This window comes from Chinchilla lanigera, unplaced genomic scaffold, assembly GCF_000276665.1.
Source record: "Chinchilla lanigera isolate Chin_1 unplaced genomic scaffold, ChiLan1.0 scaffold00005, whole genome shotgun sequence".
NCBI classification, from domain to species: Eukaryota; Metazoa; Chordata; class Mammalia; order Rodentia; family Chinchillidae; genus Chinchilla; species Chinchilla lanigera.
Genome location: NW_004955406.1, coordinates 15,164,128 through 15,179,618, shown reverse-complemented (window position 1 = coordinate 15,179,618; position 15,491 = coordinate 15,164,128). Strand labels below are relative to the sequence as shown.

The window sequence follows — 15,491 nt, the reverse complement described above, 5'->3', positions numbered from 1 at the left end:
TACACGATGAAGTAAATAACTCCTTTAGACCACTAGAGCCAAACTTTGATAAGTTGGCACCTCCAACATACAAGTCATCTGAGGAAATTAATGGATATCCAACATGAAAGCAACTCTTTGGCTCCTGCTAGAAGGATCAGCTCCAATGTAGCTATGTCATATAATTGGAAACAGCATGGATTTGATATTTGAGTCTGTCATTAGGTATTTTTAGAGCAGAAGAATTTATCAGGTAGTATGGATGTGGGTGAATAATTTTTAAGGGTGACTACTCTTGAGGTTTGTTTGTTTCTAAAGAGTTTCACTGTCCCAAAAGGAATCAAACAGTTAGTTCCTATATCCACAGTTCTTGTTAATAGCAGTCCCCTACCCATGTTTATGCATTGACCTGGCCCTGAAATGACCCCCAAGACCCACTGGTCAATGGACAAGAAGCTGTGGAAGCCTTGCTGATGTGGGAACAATCCCTTCTCAAATGGGCAGCCATAGTATACTGTATTCTTTTCATAATCTAGTTTGAAGGGAATTGAAATCTACGTGAGGACCAAAGATGCAGAGGACAGACTTCCTCACATTTGTCCTTGGGACCCCAGTTAACTCTGTCTACCTTACACCTCTTGCCCTTCTTGCCAACCACTCTGTAAAAGTCTTATCCACCTTCCAACATCACATTTCCATCCAACCTTGAGCAGCACTTTTTTAGGAAGCCTTATCAGGTCATTTCTCCCACAGTGACATCTGTTCACCTACAAGATGCCTATTAAAATGAGTGATCTTTGCTTAATATATAAAAGTGGACAGTCTTGCCTTGTTCTTCAGTTCCACATGTATTAGTCTAGTCATCTCAACTAGAGTATAAGACCTATGAGGACAAAGACCTCTTCTGATATTCTGAATCAATTTCTCAAAGTGTCCTAAGGGTAACTTGGGCGGGAAATAGAAATCACCATTTTGGCCTGCAGGCTGGCTGGCAATCTTTCTTGCAAAGGAACTTTCTTTGTGGTTTATTAAATGTAAAGAAGAGAAAGATGAAAGGTAAAATGACTCTTCAAGGAGAATAATTGAACAGCAAGTGGTGACATGCTGTTCTCCAAGTTCAAGAAACACAGATGAAAAATAGACATTAATGATAGCAAAAGGTCAGACTCTTGGAAGAATTTTTGACCAAAAGGGTGGAGATTAATTAGGAATCCATTATTTATATCCTACCTACTTTCCAAAGGATAGAGGCAGCTGATAGAGAGAGGCTATGACATCTACTTCTGAATTAAGAGTCTGGAAATCTGATTCAGGACTTAGCTTGTATACACTTACTGTGTAATTGGAAAAATCCTTGTATTTTAAACCTCATGTACAAAATGAGAATAATCCCATCAACTGATGTGAAGCTTACATAGATATATATATAGATAGATAGATATAATGTTCTATATATAATGTTCTAATATAATTTTATATATATATATAAATTGTTCTAAAGATTTTAAGGATTCTCATCTAAGTGGTATTTCTATTTACCAAAAATCACTGGGAAATCTAGATCATACATCATATTATCTTGGAGCTAAAGTTACAAGCTGACTTTCTATCAGCCATGGCTGCTCAAAAGGAACCAGTCACCCCCAGTGGTAAAATTTCCCCAGTTTTGCTAGTTGAAAGGCAAAGTGGGGATTCCAACCTGGATGACCTCATATTCACTTCCAGCTGTGAGATTTTTATTGCTCCCTGTATCATTGCCTTGATTTATATTCAAGACTCCATTTTTCAGATAAAGAAGGAGCAGTTCTGAAAGGTCTGGTCAATTAGAGTTCTCCCAGAGAGAACAAGACAGAGCCAGAGGACAAGAGCAGCAGCCAGATTCCACATCTCAGCCACTGCAGTTTCTCTAATCCACACTGACACAAAGCTACAGATATACTGGGCTCAACACGTGTGCCAAAAATGTATGTAGACTCCTCAGGTCCTGAGCCAAAGACCTTTCCGGGAGATTCCCACACAGGGTGCCTCAAAGTGCGTGCAGCGCATGGTTCTGGGCAGTAAGGGAGGCCTGGTGGGAGGTGACAGCCCAGCACGGCCCAGTGCGTCACCCCACCCTGCATCTTTGCTGTCAGCTGCAGGCCAGCCGTGGAGTCCTGTCTGCTGGGAGCTTTCTGCCCTTGGGTTCTTTTCAGAAATCTGACAGGCCCAATAAAGGCCCAGCACTGATGGAGCTGGGTCGGCTCTGCCTTCTCCCACAGCCCAGCGCTGCCTGCTCAGCTGACACAATGGGGCCGGCTGTAATCACATTACACCCTCGTCTTTCATAATTACCCTCTTTCTCCAAGTGACAGAGCATCCCAGCGGCAGAGAGAGAACTATTTTTAAACTAATTTCAACTTTTAGAAAAAGTACAAAAAGGAGTGCCGTTTTCCACAAATATGGTTCTAGTTTATAAATCTCTTAGAGACTAATGGCAGAAACTAGAAAATCCAAACAGAACACTGGCCACCCACCCTAGGGATCCACCTCTGCTACCTGCCCAGCAACTCACACATTCTTTTCTCCCATTTTTCTTTTGCTGGGTTCTCTCTGCTCCGTGTTTTTCTCTTCCATTCCCTTCCTGGTTCTACAAAAAAAAAAAAAAAAAGGAAAAGAAAAGAGAAGAGGAGAGAAAAGACAAGAGAAAAGAAAAGAAAAGAACTCAGAGGCTGTTGTCGCTACACACACCTTCTAGCTTCTTCTCTTCCTCATCTCTCCTCCCCTCCCCTCCCCTCCCCTCCCCTCTATCATCCCCACACCCTGGACTCCTAAGACCTGTTCTCCTTCCCTCCTCCTCTGCATCTGGCAAAGGCAATGGCTCACAGATGTTTTCTATAACCTTCCCAGAGCTCTTCATTGTGAGGAAATAAAGCCAGAGGAGGCTCTTGGGGAAGGGAAGAAAAAGAGAAACCACCTAAGAAGGACTTCGGGAGAAGGCATCCAGCTTCAGCCAAGCTTCTCCCTGCAGGCCTCCCTAGGAACATTTTCAAAACTGTGCCCACCAGCATCCCCTAAAAGCGAGAGCAAGTGCCCTCCTGCAGAGCAGAAAACATTCTGACAGGGGAACAGGAAGTGGAGGTGGAGAGTAGGCCAGGAAAGGACGCTTTTGGGATACAGAAAGAAAAGCCACTTTGAAATAATTATTAAGTGATATGAGCTTAGCCAAACTAAGTTAAAACTACAGTATTTGTTAATTAGGTATTTAATAAACCTGAGTTTCCCCTTCCTGACCCCTTCAGCAGGCGTCAGCTGGAGCACCTCCTGTCATTCAGTGCACCTGCTTTCATTTTCCTCTAGTAAAACAGTGGAAGAGAAGTGCAGAGAGGTAACAGCAAATAATGGCTTGTGCCTAGCTGGGTGGGCACCCACCAGGAAGAGCTCAGAGAAGTGAAGGAAGCCAGAGGTAGCCCATGCCAGGCCCTGGTTTTCTGTAGCTGCTAGCTCAGTAGAGAACTGTCCCAGGAAAGAGCAAGTTTAAAAAATGTCTCTCAACTCCTCCAGGGCCAAAGTTTGCTGGTATAGAATTGCTCCTGATTCTTGGAACCAAGTGGAAACTGGGTTCTTATAGATGAAAAGTCATCAAATAAGCCTTCTCTCCAGGGGGAGAGACTGAAGCAGTTTCTAGGGAAATCGCCTGGATTCATGGAGAAACCATTAAACTAAAAGTCAAGGCTGTCAGGATGCCCTAAATCTGAACCCAGGAGAGAAGTTGGATATGGAAGAGCTCTACGTAGCCACTAATTAAAGCTGGCTGAAACACAGCAGAGAAAAACACAGATTCTGGTCAGCCAGGTCTGGCTTCAGTCCTGGCTCCTATGCTCATTAACAGGATAGTCTTGGTCAAGTTCCTGATGACCTTGGTCCTTTCCCAAAGACTCTTTTCTTGTAAGCAATGGTAATGAAGAGAGCCTACCACCATAGCAAAACCACCATGAGGCTGTCCTCAGCAAGTGTGATAGACTGATGTCCCCTTTTGGTGGAATGATGCCCCGTTCTTCTGACTGGTTGTTGCCCAAGCCACACCAGTGCCATAAATATTCTGATTCCTAAATATCCCTCCTGCCTAGCTTATAGCATTGCTCTGAGAAATGGGCAAAACAGTATAAGGAAAGTGCTTAACTTGGACTAGTTTCTGTTGGTATTTGTAATGGGATGCCTTGTGTCCCCTAACTGTTCTGGATTGAAGTCCTAACTCCCAGTACCTAGGAATGTAGTGTCATCAGGAAATAGGCTCACTACGGATATGATTGGCTGTGTTTGGATAAGGCAGGGCACCTGCTGAGTAGGCAAGGCATCTAATCGAGTACACCTGGTATACCTATACGAAAGCAGTCACGTGAATACTCAGGGAGCGCATATGATAATGAAGGCAAAGATTACAGCAGTGCATCTGCAAGGGTTGCCAAGGATTGCCAACCGTCTCCAGAAACCAGGAGAGAAGAATGGAATAGATTCTCCCTCAGAGCCATCACAAAAAAAACCCTGGCCAACACCTTGATTTTAAGTTTCTAACCTCCAGCACTATAAAAGAATCTTGCTTTTGTTTTAAACTACCTATTTGTAGTTGTTTGTTATGGAAGTCCTAGGAAACCAATGTAGTATTATACTGGGTATGTTCCTAAAAGCCCACTAAGACCATGAATTCATAAAGTGCCAAGGAAGAGGAGGCCTTAACATTCATTTTAGTCCCATTTAGTCACCTTTGATGCTTGAAAACCCCTTTCAGCATTCTTACTAAATTGTGTTTTTGGCTTGTGCCTGAATACCTCCAGTGATCAGGAACTCTCTACCCAGAATAACAACCAGTCTCTGTCACTACTACAAAAGCTATTCTTTGTCTTAAGCCAAAATCTCTTTCCTTGCAGAGCCCCCCATTTGGTGGTATTTTCCTCCCTGGGACCTTTTACCATATAAAATCCCACCCACTTAGCATTCACCAGCCATTCCAATTCACAGTCACTGAACAAGCCATGTTCTGGCACATCTCAGAGTTTTAGCAAATATAATTTCTGTTTGGTATAATGAAATTGCCCTTCCTTGACCTAAAGAGTAATCTATTAAGATCCATTTCAGTTTTATCTCCTGATAGTATAGGGTATGCTGTGAGCAAAAGCAGTCACAAAGTCTATTCTTCAAAAACCAAAGGATTCTCTCGTACACTGCACAACCACTATGACTCAGTGGGGGAACTCTTCACTGTAGTCACTCAGGGACCTAGAACAATAAGGCAGCCGCCATCTTGAACACAACTGCCATTTTGAAACTTAAAATCAAGGTGTTGGCCAGGGTTTTTTTTGTGAAGGCTCTGAGGGAGAATCTATTCCATTCTTCTCTCCTGGTGGGAGGGAGAAAGCTCTGGAAAGTGTCCCCTCACCAATCAAAGGTGCCAGCCCACGAGTGATAAGCACTATCTCCTCCCACAGTTCATTGACCAAAACTAGTAGCAGGGCCCCACCTAAGCAAAAGGGAGCTGGAAAATGTGGTCCTACTGTGTGCTTGGAAAGCCAGGCCAGAAATACTTGGCAAGGCACTGATGGTTGCTCCACCCTGTCTGTGTCACCCTCTCTGCTGGCTGGGCAGCACCAGCACCTCATGTATCTGTTATTCATGGTCATTTTCTCATTCTATTTCCATTCTACTTAGTTGCATTTTCATTTCCTCCTTAAGACTGAGAGTTTCTCAAGGACTGGAGCAGATCACAAGAAATGTTTGATGTAAGCATGCATTTGAGAACAGTAACCATAGGTCCACAGGAAAAGCCAAATTCCTTCCATGGTTTGCACGCCCTACATGCTCTGGACCCTGCTGCCTCTCCGTGCCCTCTCCTAGCCCCAGCCAAACTGTCACGGGGAATCAGCAAGTCCACCCTGCCTCAGCCTTCACATGCGCTGTTCCCCAGGGCTGAGCAGCACATCCCCTGCCGCTTGCCTGGCTCAGTACCCTACTTCCCTCTTATCAAAGAAGCCTTTCCGGAGCTTGTTCTGTAGAATATCACTTTGCCCCCTCCCCACACACTCAGTTACCTCCTTGGTTCCCTTGTGTTTTTTATTTTTCTTCAAAGCACTTACCACTTACTGAGGCAAACACCCACAAATGTATATTATATTATTGCATATTAAACATCATATAGTATACATTACATACATATTTTTGATATTTATTTATTGCCTGTTCCTCACCCTAGCATCCACACCCACATGAATGTAACTTCAGTGAACAAAGCTGAGATGCAGGTGGTCAATATATATCTGTCAAATGAAAAAGTGACAAAGGAACAAATATATCTCCCAAGTCTCCACATCTCCGGATCAAAATGCTGAATTCCTCCCTCTTGTATGACAAGATTTTAAACCCTTTTAATGTACATGCCACCCAGAAGTGATCAACGATCAGGGTACTACAGAACAGAATAACTCTTATTTGCCTTTCATTTTGTATTTCAATTAATAAAGCCCAAGTTTAAATAATAACTTGAGAGTTACAAGATCTGCACTATTGACTGTCATGATAAGTTTACTTATTGACTAAAAAGTATGTGTTTTTCATATATAAAACTGTAAATTTTCCTTTCTCTAGAATCTTGTTATTTTGGACCTGATGTTTCTTCCTCTCAATATACCTGTCACTTGTCTTCCTCTTCATTTTTAACATCATTTATTCTTGCACTGATTTATAGAGTGTATACTATGTACAAAATCCACATTAAGTGCTAAGGAGTATTACATGATAACTTTATAATTCCCATAAGAAAAAGATGGGTCAGGGGCTGGGAATTTAGCTCAGCAGCACAGCGCCTGCCTGGCAAGTGCAAGGTCATGAGTTTGATGCCTGGTACCAGAAAACAAAAACAAAAAAAGAAAAAGATGGGTCAGATAGATGGACTTTAGTTCAGCAGAAGAGATAGCAAGTTCCCTTCTCTGATGATGGCAAATCCATGGACAACAGAAGGTGGTAGTGGCACCCAAGAAATGCCACACCTGGAGCCCCAAAGATGAGAAGGCAAGTAAAGGCCCATAGGAAAGGGGTTTAGAAAGATCTTATAGTCATAAGGTCAGTTTGGTTTAAACACCTCACTCCACGTATCTCCAAGGTAGATTTACCTCATATGAATGTGCCGATAGTTCACCACCTCCCACAACAGTAAGGACCTCACCAGCCTTTGTTCAAGGATATGCTAAGGAGTAGGCTTAGTTGATGCCCACCGATAAATAAGACACGTAATATGTTCCAGCAATATCAGGGTGGTCCTGGAATAGAAGACGAGCCAGAACAATTATTCTACTTACTTGTAAACCATATTTATTTACTTTAGTTCATGTCAGTTACTGGGTAAGTATTGTACATAATAATTTAATCATCCCTCCAAACCTGTAAGGTAGGTATTGCCTCCACTTTATAAATTAAAAGACAGAGAGGTTAAGTGATCTTCCCACAGCTGGATCATGAAGGGGCTGAGGTTTGTGCCTGAGAAGTCTCACTTGGGAACCAATGGTCCCAACAGCTCTAGTCTGCTTTGCTTCCTCTCAATTGGAAATAAGGACAGACTTCAGTCCAATGTATCACGTAAGGGCTGAGTAACAAATATGTTTTTATGCTAGTCACTAAGACAGGCTACTCCTAATTCAATCAACCCTCAGACATTGCCCCAAGCTGAAGTTGAAGAGAACAGTGAAGCTTGCTACATTGGCTTCCTTGATGAGAACTTGGGTTAATGGAGAGGGAGTCAATGAATTGGAGAATGATTCAACCTTTTACTCACTGAGCATTTAGTCATTAATTGATCTGCTTATTCATCCTTTCATGTGTCTGCCCCTCTATTCATTCAAAAGCTATGTACTGAGCAGTGTCACTGTCCTGGACACACAGCTACATGCTGCAGAAAAGACCTTGTATGCCCTAAATGGACCTAGCAGTCCAGGCAGGGAAAAGCAGGCAAAGGAAACCAGTGATGTAGCTTGGTAATTCCTGGAAGAAGGGTGCTTGCGGGAGTTTAGGGAGTTAATTCTCCCTGCATTTGGGAGAATGGACAAGGGGCCGGAGAGAAAAGACGAGAGACAAATGCCTCATGGAAGAAGGAATATTGAATCAACCTGTGTAGTGGATTGACAACTGGTGATCAATTTATAACCCCCAGCTGAATTGAGTAAGCGTGGTGCTGGCTGTGGGAGGTTCACCTGAAGACTGGCCAGCAGCATAAGAAGCAGAACTGAAGAAGAAGTTAGGCTGTTTGGAGTGGAGAAAGGCTGTTGGGAGCTGGTGGAAGCTGTAAAGAGCTGTTGGTTCTGTTGGAGGTGCTTGTCATTCTGGCTTTCCTGATGAACGTGGCTGTTTCCATCCTCCAGGTAGCTTGGGGCCTTGTTGGCACTGAGAATAGCTTCACTTTGGGGGAGCCCTGGTCCTCACTTTGAGCATCGCTTCCTGGCTCTGGAGGGGAAGATTGTGCACTGCTGGTCTCTCGCAGAAGCTTGCTACATTGGCTTCCTTGATGGGAACTTGGCCATCTTGATCACTGGAGGAGCTCAGGACCTCACTTGCTGAGGATGGCTGTGGTACCTTTCAGGGGAGCTCTGGTTCTTCTGAGCATCGCTTGCTGGCTCTAGTGTAGATCCTTCAGCCTGCTAGCGTAGATCCTTCATCCCATTGGCACAGACTTTCTAGATTCCACCACTGACCTTGGGACTTCCCAGCGCAGATCTCTGAAACAGGCCTACATGAGATATTGTTATGGGCTCTGGGCCTCCAGGAGGACTCGTGGGAGGCATTGTCATGAGCTCTAGGTATCCAGCTGGACTCATGCAGCACATTTCCATGGGATCTCAGCTGGATTCCTTGGTCTTAGTGTGTGGATAGATTTCCTGCACTCTCTTGTATATCACTCTTTGGGTGACTGTTATAAATAATCCTATAAAATATGTGCCCTGTGTATTATTGTTTCCCACTGCAAAAATATTCCCCCAAACCAACACCACCCCAAACAAAATTTTCTAATCTTAGTACTTCTGTGAAGAGTCTAAAATTTGTACAATTTCCATCAGGGACAAGAGAAAAGACTGGATACCTTTTTCAAGACAGGCACTGGGAATGGTCATTGAAGCACAGGTGTGGAGGCTAGTCAGGCCTGCATTCAATCCTCACCTCTCTAGGCAGAAAATGCTCACTGCAAGATGAGGATAATCCTAACACACCATTATCGGCAATCTAAGAGCCAAGCAAGGTTGTATGTGAGGTGCACAGCACAATCTATTATCAGCTGACATTTGTTACTTTCTTTTCAGATTCATAGTCACTCTTGTTCCCTTATTCTTAATTTCCTTGGTAATTCTAACATTGCCTCAAAGACCAAAGTTTGTAAGTCTCTTTTCTCTTTTATATGGGGAATAAAAAGGGACAATAATTTCTGTTAAACTGATTTTTATTACTGTGAATTTATTGTGTTCCATGGTTCTTGGTGACTAGGTAACCAACAGACGATCTAATTTATTATTTTAGCAATTTTAACAAGACCTGGGAAGAAAGGCACCCTGTGATCACAGAGCCCTGGAGCTGTACTAATGAGAAGATTAAAAGAAAGTTCAGGGGCTGGGGATTTAGCTCAGTGGCAAAGCTTCTGCTTGGCAAGCGCAAGGTCGTGAGTTTGGTTCCTGGTACCGGAGAAAAACCAAAACCAAAAAAAAAAAAAACCGTTGTTAAAAAAGAAAGTTCAGTTCATAGAGGCCCAGATAATCACAAATGTACCCGGGGATAATTAACAGTCACAATTACCTGGAACTATATCATGTGCCTGGCTGGTTGTTCTAAAGTCAGCCCACATTGAATAGATGAATTTAACAGAGGTAATGATTAAGTTATTTGAAAGTGGCTGGTGAGGTTCCTTCATAATAAATATTTGGAGAGATATGAGAGGACACCTAAGGTTCCACAGTCCCTTCATCTCAGTTGTCATCTAGGAACTGTGACTTCCTCCTTCATGTGCTTCTGCTTGATGCAGAAGCATCATCTGTTGCCAGGGATGCAGTCCTCCAGGAAATGAAGTCCTAAGCCTTCTGACTCTGACACTTACTGTCCCTTCCCAGCATGGCCTTGATGGTGGATGGGGACAGCCACAGTGCCAAGGTGCAGGTCTCAGGGTCTGTCTGGTCCCTTCGTTTCTTTGCAGGCTCCTTCCACTCCATGCTGCGCACTGCAGGCTGCCCCTGAACTGACCCCAGGCAGACAGGAGAGGATGGGCACAGACGGGGACACAGTGGTCCTGAAGAACATGCTCCTTGGTGTCAACTTGATCCTGCTGGGCTCCATGCTCAAGCCTTCAGAGTGTCAGCTGGAGGTGACCACAGAAAGGGTCCAGAGACAGGCGGTGGAGGAGGAAGGAGGTGTTGGCAACTACAACACATCCAGGAAAGAGCAACCTGTGGTCTTCAACCACGTGTACAACATTAATGTGCCCCTGGACAGCCTCTGCTCCTCGGGGCTGGAGGCCTCGGCTGAGCAGGAGGTGAGTGCGGAAGACGAGGCTCTAGCAGAGTACACGGGCCAGACCTCAGACCACGAGAGCCAGGTCACCTTCACCCACAAGATCAACCTCCCCAAAAAGGCCTGCCCGTGTGCTGGCTCAGGCCACATGTTACGCGAGCTGCTGAGCCGGATCGAGATGCTGGAGAGGGAGGTGTCGGTGCTGCGGGACCAGTGCACCGCCAACTGCTGCCAGGAAAGCGCCGCTACAGGTAGAGTCTGAAGGGCTGGCAGTGGGGTCCCAGGTGGGGAAGGAGAGGGCACGGTGGGCAGCAATGGGGGCGAATGAGTGAGCAGAGGCAACACCCAGCATCTCTTTCCACAGCCCAAGGAAGAAAGTGTCCCAGCTCATAGCTCTCGGTTAATGTGTCTGTAAGATCTAAATGCAGTCCTTCCCTGGGGATTCAGTTCAGGGATCCTCTACACTGCTTAGCCAGTTTGAAATACATTAACCTGATTTTGGGGGGATGAGTCAGGTAATGGTACATCGGTTCAGCACAGCGACTTGGCTGGCAAGCAGGGAATTTGATGTCTGTCTTCATTCATCTTTGGCTTTCACAGGCTGTTGGACTGATATCTGTTCGTGTTAACCTGAGGGACTAGGGAATGCAGGTGCTCTGTTCACTCAGTCGAAGCCTTCTCCCATCTGAGTAAATGATAGTCATCAAAGTCTCAGAGGATCTGTTCTCGTCTTTTCCAGCGAGATGAGAGTTTTATCCCCTGCCCTATCCATAACCATACACACATACGTGTGTATGCTTTTTCCTTTTCTGTAAGCAGTGACAGACTAGAACTACAGGGGCTTGTTAACTATAAAAGCACCAAATCAGATGAGAGCCTGGTTTCTCTATGCATTGTAAAAACAATAGCCGCTATCAGCAGAGCTCCAGTCAACTTCTTGCCCAGCTTTTCTGATCTGAGGCAGAGCTGTATTTGATGGGAAGGGACATTAGCTGTATTCTCTTGAGTGCAAGTGTTCACTCCTCTAGGATCCAGTATCTCATACATTCCTTAGGGTAAAAGCAAGGTGAAGTTTTAACAGCCTTCATGGCCCACAGCTCCCAAAGATAGCAGACAGGCTCTCCTGAGTCACAGCAAGATGAAGGTCAGTCTTTGAGTAAGGAAATGCTTCCTGATTTTCCTCACTTCTCCTCCTGATAACCAACACCGTAGGCACCTACAGTCTAAGACTAGAAGAGGAAGTACAGTTACTGAGTCTCCTGTTCATTAGTGAGGAAGTCAGGGAGGCTTTTTTTTTTTCTAAATTGAATCAGAGTCTTGCTAAATTTTTAACCAAGTTGCCAATACTAGGCTTGTACTTATGATCTTCTTGCCTCAGACTTCCAGAATGCTGGGATTAGAGACATGGGTCACCATTGCCAGCTCCAGGGTGACATCTGTAAAAGGACTTTTAACCAGCATCCCACCAGGATGCCTGGCAAATAGGAAAAAATCCAGAAGGAAGAGCTCTGTTAAGTAACAGCAGTGAAGTATATTTTTAGGCCACTAGGACTGCTTGAGGTGGCAAGGGGGACTTACTAGACTTCGCATCCTCAGGGCCAAGGGCAGAGAAGGATGCTGAGCAGGTACTTGGTTTGAGTTTTTGAAATACTTTTATTTAGACAGATAAATTAATTGCTGTAGCTGTACCACGACAAGGATTTGGAAAGAAATATACATACACTCCAGAAGGGATATCAGCAAACAGTAACTAACGAGCCCGGGCTTTTAGGAAGCTTGTGGAGTAATCCTGGTGCTGACTTTCAGTGACTGAGTAGTCAGTGACAGCAGGAGGGGAGACAGAAGGATGGTCATGTAACCCAAGCAGCCTTCCTCTGCGTGGTGGACCCAAGGTTCACTCCATACCCTCCTTTTGCTCTCAGTCCCCATAGATGACATTTTGGCCAGAGTCCTCTCCCCAGTCTGTTGGAACCCCTTGGCCGGCCCAAGTAGACAGTGGGGGCTTGGGACTGACACACCCCAGGGACAGCCTTCGATCCACATGTGACATGTGACCTGCACTTGCCCAGAGCACCTGCACGACTGAGCCCAAATTACCCTCCCTGGGACTTTGCTTGGTAATGCAACCTGATGTGGGTGCCTTTCCTTCTCCATCTTCCCCTCCTCTCCACCAATCTTTCTTGCAAACATTTTCCAGTAAGCCTCCTTTCCATGACTCTTCATCTAAGGTCTGCCTCTAGGAAACCCAACCTAAGACACCCTGAGGGTGAGCTCCTGGAGCCAAGGGACTAGCTCTTCTTCATCTTTGCCCCCAGCACTGTGTTAAGCACAGACAAACCACATTAATGAAAATATTTGTTAGTTTGTACATACCAGACTGTGTTGGGTGCCGCTCTCAGCAAATCTGATCAGATAATGAGTAGAGATCCCTGCCCCTGCCTCCCGGGCACCATTTGTAGGAGGGGCCACTGCTGCCCTCTGACCTTCCCCTTGACCATTCCAGGACAATTGGACTATATCCCTCACTGCAGCGGCCATGGCAACTTCAGCCTCGAGTCCTGTGGCTGCATCTGCAATGAAGGCTGGTTTGGCAAGAACTGCTCAGAACCCTACTGCCCGCTGGGCTGCTCCAGCCGAGGCGTGTGTGTGGATGGTCAGTGCATCTGCGACAGTGAATACAGCGGGGACGACTGCTCCGAGCTCCGGTGCCCGACAGACTGCAGCTCCCGGGGGCTCTGCGTGGATGGGGAGTGTGTCTGTGAAGAACCCTACACGGGCGAGGACTGCGGGGAGCTGAGGTGCCCCGGGGACTGCTCAGGGAAGGGGAGCTGTATCAATGGCACCTGTTTATGTCAGGAAGGCTACATCGGTGAGGACTGCGGACAGCGGCAGTGCCTGAATGCCTGCAGCGGGCGAGGACTGTGCCAGGAGGGGCTCTGTGTCTGCGAAGAGGGCTACCAGGGCCCTGATTGCTCGGCAGGTAGGAAGGGGAACACTGTGGGTGCTGGTAATAATGATGACAACGCGCCACTGTCCTTGAGGAGTGAAGGCGGTTATTAACCATTATTTCTTTTGCCAAAGCACAAAACCACACACTGAGTGACTTACAAAGAAAAGATGTTTATCTTGGCTCACAGTTCTGGAAGTCCAAGGTTTAGGGGCTATATCTAGTGGTGGCTTTCTGATGGCAGAGCACCAAGGTAGTGCAAGGTATCACATGGCACAAAAACAGGAGCATGTGTGTCACTCTTCTGATCTCACTGCTTCATATAAAACCACCAGAATTCAATCATGGGGACTCTACTCTGGTGACTTCATCTACTCCTAATCACTTCCCAAAGACCTCCATCTCTAAACACCATAGCCAGATTTAGTTCCCCCTATCTTAGTAATTCATAATGGGCACTAAATTTCACTTCTGGAGCCGTGAGGGACACACTGAAACCACACCCAAGCTACAGCAGCCAGAGAGCAAGGTCATGGGACCACCTTAGGAAGGCTGTTCTCAAGCTCACAAACAGTTGCACCTGTGTAAAACATCTCCCTCATCTGTCTCAACAGTCCAGAAACATCTTCTTTACAATGCCACTCAAGGGATGATGACTAGGCTACAATGCTCCCTGAATATCTTGGAGTTTACAAATTTCAAAATCTTACTAATTTACAAAATGATCTGGTGTCCACATAGAGAAAAGTGTGTGAAGGCAAGAAATTAAATGTAAATAGGAACAAAGTACTAAAAGCAATAACTAACATTGTATGACTCATTTTGTTCTAGATGACTATAGCACAAACAGGAACCCACACCATATGTGTCCACATTGTGGAAATGGATAGGAAGGAGGGGTACTAAGGTGGAAGTCTAACTCCAGTAGTGAGAAGGATACAAATACCACAACAGGGATGATGATCATGCATTCATATCTGGGTATTTTCATTATTTCACTATTTTGTCAGTGACTATTGCTGATAATACATACTTTAAAAAGTACGGATTAAGTAATTGATCCTTCTAGTGAAAGCTCAGAACATTCACTGGGAAATTCTAAGATAAGAAATAACACCAAACAAACATATTAAAACCTTATAATTGAGCAATTTTATAATTGAGGCATTTCCTAAGGGAGAAATCCTGGGAAACCAGTGTCACCAGCTTACTGTCCTTCAGAGGCGTCAGCAATTCCCACCAAATGACAACACATGCCTTCAACTTAAATTCTTTTAAGACCAGTCACAATTATGAAATAGACACCAAATGATAGTCCACTCCTCAGGAATTTTTTTTCATTTTTCCTATACTGTATTTTCTATATGCAGATATTTCCTTTAGCCTCTAGGTTTTGTTCACTGAATAGGAATATCTTTCTAAAAATGCAGTCATTATAGCAATTCTTCCAAAGCAAAGTTCAGGCAGAAGTTTAGCCTCTGTTCCTGAATTCAAAGTCAACAGGCAGTTCCTGAAGGCAGAAGCATAACCTAGGTCTCACATAGTGGATGAGATCCCCTGAGGCCCACTTGGAGAATGCTAAGGTTCAGTGTGGGCCATGGTGTTAGTACTATGCTGTAGCACACATGCTTCTTCATAGATTCAGCATTTGTAGGCCTGCACATACCTGTCATGTACTTGACCTGCTTTTCTTCAGGGATGGGTCCATTTGCAAACAAAATCTTGATCCAAGCTAGAGTCCAACATGAACTAGAGACAAACCCTTGTCCCATCAGGAAAGACTGAGCAGCTGTTAGAGTAACTACAACTGGGTTGAGTCCAAACTGTGAGCACATGTTACCACCAACACATTATCTCTGCTGCTTGAGGAAGATTTTTGTAGGCCCTGATAAATTACTTTATAGGTTCCCAGGGCATGTGAGGAAGGACAGTTGCATAATCTCCATCTGTTTCTATAGCAACCCTGGAGCCACCTCTCATCGCAGGAGGAAGTTCTCTTAATGCCTGCCTTTAAAACCAAATGCCACAGGTCTCTTCCTGAGGGGTAACTAGGTCA

At 44.9% G+C, this 15,491-nt stretch overlaps 1 protein-coding gene across 3 annotated transcripts in view; it reads left to right on the top strand.

The window, feature by feature from the left end:
• The window catches only part of Tnr (tenascin R), a 504,972-nt gene that overhangs the window by 332,601 nt on the left and 156,880 nt on the right, over window positions 1–15,491 (top strand). For all 3 annotated transcript variants that reach the window (XR_001236464.1, XR_001236463.1, XM_013520943.1), the window contains exons 3-4: window positions 10,175–10,739; window positions 12,992–13,468. Coding sequence is in view for 1 of the 3 variants with exons in the window: in XM_013520943.1 (XP_013376397.1) it covers window positions 10,241–10,739; window positions 12,992–13,468 (976 nt within the window). In the remaining 2 variants the exon portion in view is untranslated. The remainder of the gene's footprint in view (window positions 1–10,174; window positions 10,740–12,991; window positions 13,469–15,491) is intronic.